The 13,107-nt window shown below is 39.1% G+C and overlaps 1 protein-coding gene across 1 annotated transcript; it reads right to left on the reverse strand.

Moving 5' to 3' along the window:
• Positions 1 to 237: 237 nt before the first annotated feature.
• LOC145113179 (uncharacterized) lies at positions 238 to 2,462 on the reverse strand. Its single transcript, XM_079049300.1, has 4 exons — positions 2,342 to 2,462; positions 1,512 to 1,655; positions 1,008 to 1,367; positions 238 to 908 (listed from the first exon to the last, which is right to left on the reverse strand). The coding sequence occupies exons 1-4, from the start codon at positions 2,460 to 2,462 to the stop codon at positions 238 to 240; spliced, it is 1,296 nt and encodes a 431-aa protein (XP_078905426.1).
• Between the last annotated feature and the right edge of the window lie 10,645 nt (positions 2,463 to 13,107).

Here is a 13,107-nt window from a genome sequence, read left to right on the forward strand (position 1 = left end):
TTTAGAACCTTCTGACTTTTATATTTTTTTTGTACGCCTTGGTGATCCTCTGTTGATGAGCAGTGATGCGAATCTTGACAAGATCCATGAGTTCATCTATAGTATCATGATCCTGGGCCAGGATCCCATCGTTGTTTTCTTGGTTTTGAAGTAGGTATCTTGCTGTTGGGATCACCATTTCAATGGCAATCATTGCTTCTTCTCCAAACACCAAGGAGTATGGGGTTTGGCCTGCGGCTACTTTGGAAGTGGTCCTATCTGCCACAGTACGAAAGCAAGTTCTTCTGCCCTTCTTCCTTTCTTTTTGTCCAGACTTTTCTTTAAGTTATTGACTATGATTTTGTTGCTAGATTCTGCTTGACCGTTGGCTTGAGGGTGGATAGGAGTGGACGTTACCATCCTGATTCCCCAACTTGTACAAAAGTCTCTTGTCCTTTTGCTTATGAGCTGGGATCCGTTGTCACATATGATTTCGGCAGGGATCCCGAACCTGGTCAAGATATTGAGTTTAATGAAGTAAACTACCTCTTTATCTCTTACCTGGACAAAAGCTTCAGCTTCTATCCACTTTGAGAAATAGTCAGTCATCACTAGCATGAAGACCTTTACTCCATGAGCCACCAACAATTTTCCCACTATATCCATCCCCCATTTCATAAATGGCCAAGGGGAGATGATAGGATGTAGAGGTTTTGCTGGTTGATGCAGGATGTTGTTATATCTTTGACAAGCGTCACATTTTTTAGCATGAAGGAAGGAATCTTTATTCATGGTTGGCCAGTAGTATCCTGTACTTAACACTTTGGAGCATGAGGATATGCCCCTAGTGTGGTTGTCGCAGTCTCCTTCATGTATATCCTTTAAAACTTCTGCAGCTTCATGATGTTCTAAGCATCTAAGGTATGGACCTGCCATATATTTTTTGTATAACTTACCTTAGATTATAACAAAAATTGAGACCCTTGTTCTGAATGCTCTGTCTCTTTTTTCTTTTTTAGGAATTGTACCATTCAGGAGGTATTCAACAATGGCTTGGATCCAGGATCTTGAGGTTGGAGAAGGATCCTTGATGTTAGGGTTCTGATAAGGAAGTAGCGATTCGGGATCTTCGATTGTAGCGATGTTAGTAGTTTCAACGTGATCGTTGGGATCCTTCGGTCTCTTGGCAGGATCCTCAATTGCTGAGATCAACACGTGGGTTATCGGGATCCTCGTTTCTGGTGGGATCCTAAGAGAAGATCCTAGATTGGCTAAAGCATCTGCTTTAGCATTGTCTTCTCTAGGAATCTGGTTTAGGCTAAATGCTTCGAATTCTAAGGCTAAGTTTTTGAGGATCTGGAGGTATAGTGCTAATCTCTCTCCTTTTACTGCATAGGATCCATTTAAATGGCTAGTCAATAATAAAGAATCGACGAATACCTGAAGATCCTTGATTCGAAGATCTTTGGCTAACTATAATCCCATGATTAGTGTCTCGTATTCTACTTCGTTGTTGGTTGCATTGAACTCACATCTGATTTCTTGGGGTAGGATTTCCCCCTGTGGCGATTTTAGTTTGATCCCTATGCCAGTTACTCTTTGGTTTGATGCTCCATCTGTGAATAGTGTCCATCTTCCCATGTTCTCTTCTTCTAAAAATTGTTTGGCTTCTATTTCTACTTCAGCTCATAGATCATCACTAAATTCAGCCACAAAGTCTGCCAATGCTTGAGACTTTATAACAGATCTTGTTTCATACTTTATGTCATATGTGCTTAATTTCACGGACCACTTTGTCATCCGTCCTGACATTTCTGTTTTTCTCATGACATTCTTAATGGGATAATTAGTTCTTATAGCTATAGGATGTGTTTCAAAATAGTGTCTTAATTTAGTAGAAGCAGTTACTAGTGAAAGTATAAGTTTTTCACGGTGGGAGTACCTGGTCTCAGGATCCAGGAGACTTTTACTTACATAGTAGATGGGATGTTGGTCCCCATGAAGATCCTTAGACAATATCGCACTTACCGCGTTTGAGGATACTGAGAGGTAGAGAAGAAGTGGTTCCCCCATCTAATGGTTTTACCAATAGGGGTGCTGAACTTAAATATTTTTTAAGTTCCTGGAAAGCATCTTCATGTTCATTGGTACACTCAAATCTTTTGTTCTTCTTCAAGATGCCGTAGAAAGGCTTGCATCTTTCTCAGGATCTTGAGATGAACATGTGTAAGGCTGCCACTCTTCCTGTTAGTCTTGAATATATATTTTTTCGAGGATCGTGATCTTAGGTCGAGGATGACCTTGATTTTCTCCGAGCTTGCTATAATTCCTCTTTTGGTCACCATGTATCCAAGGAACTTGCCTGATCTCATTCCAAAGTGGTACTTAGAGGGATTTAGCTTCATGTTATATTCGTCCAGTATGTCGAAGGCTTCTTCAAGATCCTCGAGGTGATCCGCAGCTTTCTCGGACTTGACCACCATGTCATCGATGTAGACTTCCATGGTGTCCCCCAGTTTCTATTTGAACATCTTGTTGACTAGCCTTTGGTAAGTTGCACCTACATTTTTAAGACCAAATGGTATGGCAGTATAACAATAGATACATGTTGGAGTTATAAACGTCGTGTCCTCTTGATCATATGGTTCCATCTGGATCTATTGGAATCCTGCTGATGCATCCATGAATGTTAATAATTCATGACCCGTTGTCGCGTCTATCATGGAGTCTATATGTGGTAGAGCGAAAGGATCCTTGGGACAAGCTTTGTTAAGATCCGTGTAATCTACACATACTCTCCACTTACCATTCTTCTTTTGACCACATTAGCTAGCCACCTTGGGAATTTCACCTCCTTGATCATCCCAATTTTGAGAAGTTTTTCTACTTCTTCTTGTATAACTTGATTTCTCTCCGGTGCAAATTTCCTTCTCTTTTGGTGTATTAGTTTGAAAGGTGGATCAATTTTAAGTTTATGGGTTATTATACTTTTGTCCATACCTTTCATTTCCTCATGCTTCCATGCAAACGTCTTGCTTCTAGCTTTGAGGAAGTTTATTAGATCATGTTCGATTTGTTCAGTCATTGAGGATCCTATGAGAACTTTGGCTCAGGATCCTCAAGGTTCAAGGGCACTTCTTTTATATCTAGTTCTCTTGTTTCCAACACGTATTGTGCCCCGTGCTTTAATTTCTATGCTTGTTTTGGTATCGACAAGGCTTTCATCGAAGTCTTGTAGCATTCTTCGGATTCTTGCTGATCTCATATGATGTTCACTGTCCCCCATGGGGTGGGCATCTTCACCACATTGATGATATGTCGATGGAACGGCCTTCATTTCGTGGATCCATGGTCTATCTACTGTTACATTATAAGAGGATAATGTGTCAATTACAAAAAAATGTTGTAGAGTTTACCCCATCTATGTATATAGGTAGCTTTACCTCGCGGACGGTGTGTTTGGTTTCGCCGCTGAATCCGATCAACACTGAGGATCTTCTAACTGTTTCAAACTCCGAGATGTTCATTCTTTTTAACGCGTCCAGGAGTATAATGTTGACTGAGGATCCTCCATCGACGAGGATCCTTCTGACGAAATGGTTGGCGATGCAGAGAATGATCACCAATCCGTCATGGTGAGGATCCTAGATGTCTAGTCTATCTGCTTCGTCGAAGGTGATCTCCTTCTCGTTTGTGATTGACGTGTTTTTTGTGGTCCTTTTTCATTCTTCGTTTTTGATACCTTGGTGTGCCTCTTTCCTGCAGAAGAAGACGCACCACAAATGTCACGTCCTCCAGAGATCACATTGATTACCTTGACTTCGGCAGGGTGGGATCCTGGTCTGTCGAGGATGTTCTGAGGATCCTGATCTTTCACTTTGGATCTCTCCCTTCTTCTTCCAATGATTTCTTTTAGGTATCCTTTGCCTAAGAGGTAGTTGATATCCTTCACGAGAGCTATACAATCCTCTGTGTTGTGACCAAAGTCTTCATGGTATGCACACCATTTGGACTTGTCTTTCCAAGCGGTGGATTTTTCTCCTTTTCTTGGCCATCTTGCTTTGCTTAAGTTTGAATTGCATTATTGGATCCTAGCCTTGAATATTAATTTGGGTTAAAATATCAAGGTTTGAATCAACTAATTAAAATCTTGTTTTTATTTTTAGAGAAATGTCTTCAAGTGGTGAACTTCCCCCTCCTCCTCCTCCATCAAACCATAACTTCACTCTACTATTGGTCATTGCTAAAGACAAGCTTTCCAGTCTAAACTCCATGGACCGGATGAGGAATCTGAAGATGATGCTTCGCTACAAGAACAAAGAGTATGTTCTCACTACTCCAATTCCAGAAATCAACAAAGAAATTGCCACTCCTGAGGAGATTGTTGATTATGATCAGCACGTGGATGATGCCACGAAGGTGTCTTGCATTATGATTGCAACTATAGCACCTGAGCTCCAACATAATTATGAGGATTACTGACCATATGAACCTAACACGGTCATGTATCAAATGTTACACAAGAAGGCGATACATGAGCGTTATGAAGTGGTCAAGTCCCTTATGGTGTGAAACTAAAAGAAGGGGAATCCATGTACGCTCATGTGCAGAAAGTGCAGAGGCATGTGGAAAGATTAGAAAAGCTAAATGTGAACTATGATAACGACCTTGCCGTTGAATTAGTCCTCAAATCTCTACATAGTAGTTATGATCAATTCATATTGACCTGTCATTTAAACAATACAGAGAACACGTTGATTGAGCTTCACAATCTGTTGCAAACGACTGAGGTAGGAAGGAAGAAGTCTCATTCCAATAGTTCTCCAAGTTCCCCTATCATGGTTGTCCAACAAAGCAGAGGAAAGAAGAGAAGGCCCTTTCATAATCCAAATGGAAAGGGAAGGTTAATCATGGAGAGTCCAATGGATCAAAACAAAGCCCAACTTCAATACTTCTCCTATTGTCAATCCAAAAGAGGTTGTGTGCTTTCATTGTGGCCAAAAGCACCATTGGAGAAGAAGCTGCCCCAAGTACTTGCAGGAAGTGAAATATGCCAAGTCCAAAGCAGTTGGCTCTTCTTTTGGTATGTATTCTATTCAATTCAATAATACTTGTATTTCAAATTCTTGGGTTCTTGATACGGGATGTGGTTTCCACATTTTTTTCTAGTATGCAGCGACTAAAGGAAAGTGAAGAGGTAGAGCATGGGAAGCTAAACCTAATCATGGGGAACAAGCGAAGACCGGATGTTACTAGGATTGGGACTTATGAGCTTATGTTTGATAGTATTAGGGTTAATTTGGATAATTGTTTCTATTCTCCAGAAATGGCTTGACACATTATTTTTTTCATTCTTTATTTAGACAAGTATATCATTATGGTTTTGATAATAATGATGATACTATTTTAGTTTATTTTAATGGTGCATTTATTTTCAAATCTTATCCTTGTGATGGTGTGTATGAAAATATTGTTTGTGTGAAAGAATTAGGCAACAATGTCTATAATATTGGTTCTTCTAATAGTTTAGACAAGCCATGCCTATGGCATTGTCATCTTGGGCATATCAACAAGAAACACATCGCCCAACTCCAAAAGGATGGAGTGTTGGAATATTTTGACCTAAAATTGGACGATGAATGCAAGTCTTGTTTGTTGGGAAAGATGACTAAATCACCTTTCACTGGTAAATTTGAAAGAGGTGAAGATTTGTTGGCCCTAATCTATACAGATGTGTGTGGACCATTCAGATCTACCAGAAAGGATGCAAATCGCAACTACATTACATTTACTGAAGATTATAGTAGGTATGGTTATATTTACTTGATCAAACATAAATTGGAAACTTTTGAAAGATTCAAAGAGTTTAAGAACGAAGTAAAGAACCAATGAGGCAAAAAGATAAAGATGCTACGAACTGATAGAGGTGGTGAGTATCTTAGTATCGAGTTTAACGACTATCTGAAGGAATATGGAATTGTTTCACAATTGACACCTCCTAGGACACCACAACTAAATGGTGTAGTTGAAATGCGTAATCGGACCTTACTTGATATGGTTCCTTCCATGACGAGTCATGTTTTGCTTCCAATATCATTAAGAGGGTATGCTTTTGAAAAAATCGCCCACATCCTCAATCTTGTTACAACTAAGAAAGTTTCCAAGACACCTCATGAAATGTGGACAGGTAAGCCTCCCTCAATCGTGCATATCAAGGTCTAGGTTTGTGAGGTTCTCGTTAGGCGAGAAATCTCATACAAAATTGAACCTAGAGGCGAGAAGTGGTTTTTTCATCGGTTATCCATAAAAATCCTTGGGATACTTGTTTTACAGACCTAGTGACAATGTGGTGTTTGTAGCTCGAAGATGAGTCTTTCGTGAGAGAGGGCTTATTTCCAAAGAGGGCAGTGGGAGCATGATTGATCTTGAATAGATTCAAGAGTCATCCAATGAAGCAAATTTTGAAGATGATAGCTCTCAACTTGAGAATGAAACTGTTGAGCCCATAGGCAATTTGTTCCCCCTTCGTCGGTCCAGTAGGGTTATCATGCCACCTTCATTCTATGGTTTCCATATAACTGCAGAATGTGATACATTTATTAGCGATGAAAAACTGGTAAATTTGGATGAGCCTGCTAACTACAAGGAAGCGATGGCAGGCCCTGAGGCTGCTAAATTGAAAGCGGCAATGGATAGCGAGATCCAATCCATGTATGATAACCAAGTATGGACCTTGGTTGATCAAGCACCTGGTTGAAAGACAGTAGGCTGTAAATGGATCTTCAAGAAGAAGACTGACATGGATGGTAATGTACAGACTTAAAAAGCCAGGCTGGTTACAAAAGGCTTTAATCAAACCCAAGGGATTAACTATGATGAGACCTTTTCACCAATTGCTAAGATTAAGTGAATTAGGGTAATTGTAACATCATTTTTCCTGTCATTTCTTATTTCAGGTTCGTGGGCCGGAAGCCAATTGTGTAAAGGCTCTAAGCGTTAAGGAGGTAAATTTTAGTCCTTGTGGAAGAAGGTAATGATGGTTAAGAGATTTATCCCTTGAATTGCATATTGGGCCGAAGGGTAGAAAGGGAAAAGTCATAGGCCGGGTTCTTGCATGAAATATGGATTTTTGTTTGAGAAGTTTTTAATCCAATATATCTAGATAATATTGTGAGGCTCTTCAATACCTTTCTCTGGATATAAAGATCGTCTAAAGCGGAGTTGGAATGAAGAAGTTATGATCGTTAGAAGTTAAGAAGGTTTTGCGCTAAATTGAGTACGTTGGGCGTAATAGGCAAGGGCTGATCGTGGAGGATCAACCTGGTATGCTTAGCGTACCAGAAGTATGTTGGGCGTACCCGATCAGAACCCAAACCCTAATGTGAGGGTTTTCAGCCCTATTTAATCGCCATAACTTCCCCAAACCCTTATTTCTTTCAGCCTCCATCCTCTCTAACCCTAATATCGAAACCCTAGCCCCATTTGTGAGATCTTTGAGTTTTTAATTGCTTTGGAGTGTTCTTGGTGCATGTTGGAGAAGAAGGAACTCATGGGAGAAGTTTTGGTTGCATTAGGGCTTGTAGATCCATACCTTGTTCACCTTGGTCTTTCTTCTAGAGGTATAAATCTTGAATCTTGAGGATGTATTTGTTAGATCTAGCTAGATTTGGGTGTTATGAGCTTTTGGTCACTTTAGTGCATAGTTTTTAGATATTTAAAGTTTGTGACCTTGTTATGGATAAAGTTGGAAACTTTATCCATCTAAACATCATTTTGATTCAGATCTGAAGTTTAGAGACTTGGACTTAATGAAGTAAGTTGAGAAAGATGCACTTTTGCTCCCCTTGAGACTTAAAGAAACTTTCTGCATTATGGAGCTATTAGGAACCATAAAAAATGTGATCTTGGTCCTTATATCCCTTCCATGCAAGAGGTATGATGTTTTAATGGATTAATAAGTTTGGATTTGAACTTTGGGACTTTTTCTAGCCATGGAAAGTCATAAAGGTGGAAACTTTGTGAGTTAAGTCGATGTTTTGAGTCTAGATCTGAGCTTTGGACAAAAGGTATTAATGGATATAGTGCTTAATGGAATGTTGGGATCAACCAGCATACGTTGGGCGTACCTTTGAGTACGTTTGGCGTACTAGACTTGAATCGCGTACGTTGGGCGTACGTAGCTAGTCTTGGACTTTGACTCCCGTTGACCATTGACTTTTGACCAAGTTTGACTTTGGGTCAAACTTGATAATTTTGGGCTATTGATTAAGATTTTATCTGGTTCTGGTGTTAGTGGATTCATGGGTGCAAGCAGTATAGAAAAGGGATCGTATCGCAGTGTTTCAGAGTTCTTCGGTTGAGGAGATTTTTCCTCACTGTACTTGTGGGTCAAAGGCACCAATGTCAGCCCACTAGATTATGTATCCTAGTATATAGGATGTTTCTAGGTTGTAGTGAACTATTAGATATGCATGTTTGTCTGATGACTAGTTACATGATTATTTGTTGATAGATATCTGTTATTTGTTATATATATATCGACATGGTATGGTGGGGTTGAGGCTATACAACTTTTTGTTGTTAGTCAACAGACCGGGACATTCCTACTGAAAGGTTGTGGGTCGGGGAATTTCAACCAGAAGGTTGTGGACCCATTATATATTAGGAAATCCAACTGAAAGGTTGTGGGCCAGGGGTAATCCAACCAGGAGGTTATGGATCCATTATGTATTAGGCAATCCAATCGAAAGGTTGTGGGCCGGGGCATTCCAATCAGAAGGTTGTGGGCCAGGGGTAATCCAACCAGGAGGTTGTGGACCCAGTATTTGTTTGATTATATTTTTGTGTGGTGGTACTTTTGGGGAACTCACTAAGCCTTGGCTTATAGTTTTAGTTTATTGTTTCAGGTACTTCAGATGATCATGGAAAGGCGAAGGTGTGATCGTGCACATCCTTCGGATTTTATGTTATTAAATTTTGGGATACTCTAATTTATGAATTATACCTTTGAAACAATTTTTTTCGTAAACAATTGTTTTCTTGGGGTTGTTTTGAAAAAATGTAAATTTTATTCTGATTTTTGGGATGTTACAGTAATGCTAGCCATAGCTGCTTGCTATGACTATGAAGTATGGCAAATGGATGTCAAAACTGCTTTCCTTAACGAGAAACTGGCAGAGGATGTTTACATGGCTCAACCAGAGGGCTTTATACATGCCAAATTCCCTAATAAGGTGTGCAAGCTTGAAAAGTCCATCTATGGACTGAAACAAGCATCTCATAGCTATAATCTTAACTTCCATGAAAAATTCAAAGAGTTTGGATTTTCTAGAAGTGAGGATGAATCTTCCATGTATGTCAAAGCTAGTGGGAGCATATTAAATTTTCTAGTTTTGTATGTGGATGACATACTCCTGATAGGAAACAGTATTCCAACCTTGTAGGAAGTCAAGTCTTGGCTTGGGAAATATTTCGTTGTGAAGGATCTAGTAGAAGCTACATATACTCTTGGTATAAGAATCTACAGGAACATGCAGGAACGGTTACTAGGACTAAGTCAGAGTAGACACTTGGATAAAATCTTGAAAAGATTCAATATCTAAAATTCCAAGAAGGGAGACTTACCCATGCATCATATTGTTTAGTTAAACAAGCCTCAATGCCCCAGCAGTGATAAGGAGATAGATACTATGATTCGGATTCCATATGCTTCATCTATAGGATCGATCATGTATGCTATGACATGTACTCGACCTGATGAGACTTATGCTTTGAGCATGGTTAGCAGGTATCAAGGAACTCATGGTGTAGCTCATTGCACGGCAGTGAAGTACATTCTTAATTATTTGTGAAAAACAAAAGATATGATCTTATTTTTTGGCGATAAAGATGAACCTAAGGTGAGTGGGTATAGTTACTCCAATTTTCAAATAGATCGAGATAATAGTTATTCTCAATCTGGCTGGGTTTTTTTTGTTAAATGGTGGAGCAGTAACTTGGAAAAGTTCCAAGAAACAAACGGTGGCTAATTCTACTTGTGAATCAGAGTACATCACAGCAAGCGAGGCAACAAAGGAGGCTATGTGGTTAAAGAACTTTATTGGAGATCTTGGAGTTGTTCGATCAATCCAAGAACCAATGGAGATTTTCTACAACAACGAGGGTGTGGTAGCTTTGACAAAAGAACCTAAAGATCATGGTAGATCTAGGCACATCAAGAGGAAATATCACTACATTAGACATAAGGTTGAAGAGGGTACACTCATGGTGAATCGTGTATCATCATAAGAGAATCTTAATGATCCTCTCACGAAGGTTCTGAGCAAGGTCAAGAACTTCGAACATGTCGGGAGCATTGGACTGAGAGACGATATTAGATTTTAGATGTTAGTGTTGACGCTGTTTTGAAATTATATAGCAATAAAGTTGTAATTGAATAGTGATTAATTAAATGGAGAATTCTTTATATTCAATGCATATGATGCCATTTCTCAATTAATTTATTATTGCATTTCACTTTTCACGTTTTACTTACTGAATAGTAAGTTATTTTAAGCACCACAGTCGCTCATACTTTAGGAGTAAGTATTAATTTAAGACTGTCGGGAATTGTTTGTAGATTGTCCATAGAGACTGGACATTGCATTGGGATTGCTACAGAATTCACGAGTACTTAGAAATAGAGACTTTAAGTATTGGTTAAACCCGCGCTTAGAGATTACTTCATGGATTTAATCACGAGTAATTCTAATATGATAATATCCTCTATTCTTAAAACGGATATATACAAGTCATATTTTATGAGTCAGTTGTATATTTGTTTACTCCAACGCATCTCATAACTGGTTGCTATAAAGGGTATTTCCATGTATGACTAAATGAGCGAAATCATATGATTATATAGTTAAGGTTTATTCATTCCTTTTCCCTTAATAGGAAAAGTGATATCTCTGGGCCCCTCGGTGTTTTGATGTTGACATTATAGTGTTGGGCCCAACTAGGACTAAATTGATGTGTTAAATTGGTAGTCTAATGACGTCATCACAAAACGAGAATATCGGGAAACAGAATCTTGGACGTGAGATTCATTCTAATCCATGTATTATGTTTATACAATATCTGGAAGAATGGAGGAATAGTTGATCATTTATCTTATGACAACCAGGGTCTGGTAATGTCTTTGAAAACACTCTTTACTTATTATTCGGAGTTGTACTATCAATTGTAGTTAGCAACTTATCCAAGTGGAAGACTGTTGAATTAAGGTGTCTAAGGTCCTAACTAAATTGGTATAATGTTGATGAATAAATATGAAGTCCTTTTAAGGTTGCCCTCATAACTAAGAAATTTCTTAGATTGATTATAGGAGAGAGATAAATGATTTATTAATATATTATATGATAAATATATTAATTAGAAATAGTTATAATTAATTCAGAATTAATTTTGAATTAATTAGAATTAATTAAAAGTTGAAGGGCTATAGATGTAATTGTTCAAAAATTGAGAGGACAGGTTCTGGAACCTTCCTCCTTTGGACGGTTTGGAGGCTCCTCTTGGGGCATTCTGGAAGCCTTCATGTAGAAAATCAAGGCACTAGATAAATGCCTTATTTGAAGTAATATTATTTTTTGTTCAAATTAGGGTTTCTAGGTGTTTCCTAATCAGCTATAAATAGGGCCTTATACATGGGAATTTCCGTCCATGTTATTCTTCACACCGGATCCAAAAATCCGCCTCCTCTTTCCCATTTCTCCTAATTCTTCTAGGGTTCTTGTGTTGTGGGTGTGAACCATTAGAGTCTTGCACACAATTGAGGCTAGTTATCAAGAGAATATTGGATTGATCTAGTTGGATGAAAGGGTTTGTTTGCAATAACAAATCAGCGGTAAGTTATTCTTTTTGTGAATTTTGATTTCCATTAGGGTTTAGAAGTTTTGTTGTTCAATAGTATGCTGCTTCAATAGTGTTATGACATAGATCAAATTAGGTTGCATGTACATTTAAGAGTATAAGGTATTTTCCGCATTATTACATGTAAAAACCATTAGAACAATGATGTGCAGATTTTGGATCCAAGAGCTAGAGTGCACCACCACTTCTCCAATGGTCTTCCTTCACCACCAAGAACACTAAATATCAATCCAAAGCTTCAAAAATCACACTCAAGGATTATGGTTTCAAGATGCGGGCTAAGAGGGATGGAGGTTGGTCATAATAAGGTCCACGAGGAGTTAATGTCCTTAAATAGGGGTCACAACCCCAAATTTTAGGGTTTTGGGACCAGCACGAGTACGCCCTGTGTAATCCATGTATGTGTGTTGTGTAATCAACAATGTTTGCAATCCATTTAATGAATTACGCCCAACATACACTTCATGTACGCCCATCGTAAGGACCTATTTTGCAAGAAATGTTATTCTTAGGTTGAAACTAAAAATACCTATACACGGGTTTTACAACTCTCCCCACTTGAATCAGACTTCGTCCTCGAATTCATCCGCTACGAAAAGATCGGGGTAATGCTCACCATCTCAGTCTCGGGCTCCCAAGTCAACTTTGAGCCCTTCTGATGTTGCCAATGAACATTGACCAAGTTCACTACCTTGTTCTTCAATGCTTTCGACTTCCTATCCATAATCGCAATCGGCCGCTCGACGTGGTTCAGGTGACCATCGACCTGAATATCTTCTAACAGAACCACAACTTTCTCATCGGCCACACACTTCCTCAATTGGGAAACAAGGAAGGTGTCATGAATCTAACTCAGCTCCTCTGATAAATCAAACTGGTAGGCCACCTTGACCACTCTAACTACTACTCTGAAAGGATCAATGAATCTGGGACCCAGCTTCCCCTGCTTCCTGAATCGGATAACGCCTTTCCAAGGCGATACCTTCAGGTGTACCAAATCCCCTACCTGAAACTCTAACCCATAACGTCGTTGGTCTGCATAACTCTTCTGGCGGCTCTGAGCCGTCAGCAATCTCTGTCTGACCTTTTGGATAAGCTTTGTCGTCTTGAGCACTATCTCTATGTTCCTCATGACCCTCTGTCCGACCTCTCCCCAACAGATAGGATTCCAACACTTCCTCCCATAGAGGAGTTCAAAGGGAGGCATACCAATAC

Source organism: Lactuca virosa, chromosome 5, assembly GCF_052849685.1.
Source record: "Lactuca virosa cultivar CGN04683 chromosome 5, Lactuca_virosa_CGN04683_v6, whole genome shotgun sequence".
Taxonomy (NCBI): Eukaryota; Viridiplantae; Streptophyta; class Magnoliopsida; order Asterales; family Asteraceae; genus Lactuca; species Lactuca virosa.

Excerpts from the sequence above, each read along its gene's own strand:
- LOC145113179 (XM_079049300.1), bottom strand. The coding sequence starts at position 2,462 with ATGGTGGTCAAGTCCGAGAAAGCTGCGGATCACCTCGAGGATCTTGAA. Across the intron at positions 1,656-2,341 it reads CCACTTTGGAATGAGATCAG|AAATAGAAGCCAAACAATTT; the intron begins GCAAGTTCCTTG and ends GAGCTGAAGTAG. Across the intron at positions 1,368-1,511 it reads CCTACCCCAAGAAATCAGAT|TAAAAGGAGAGAGATTAGCA; the intron begins GTGAGTTCAATG and ends GATCCTATGCAG.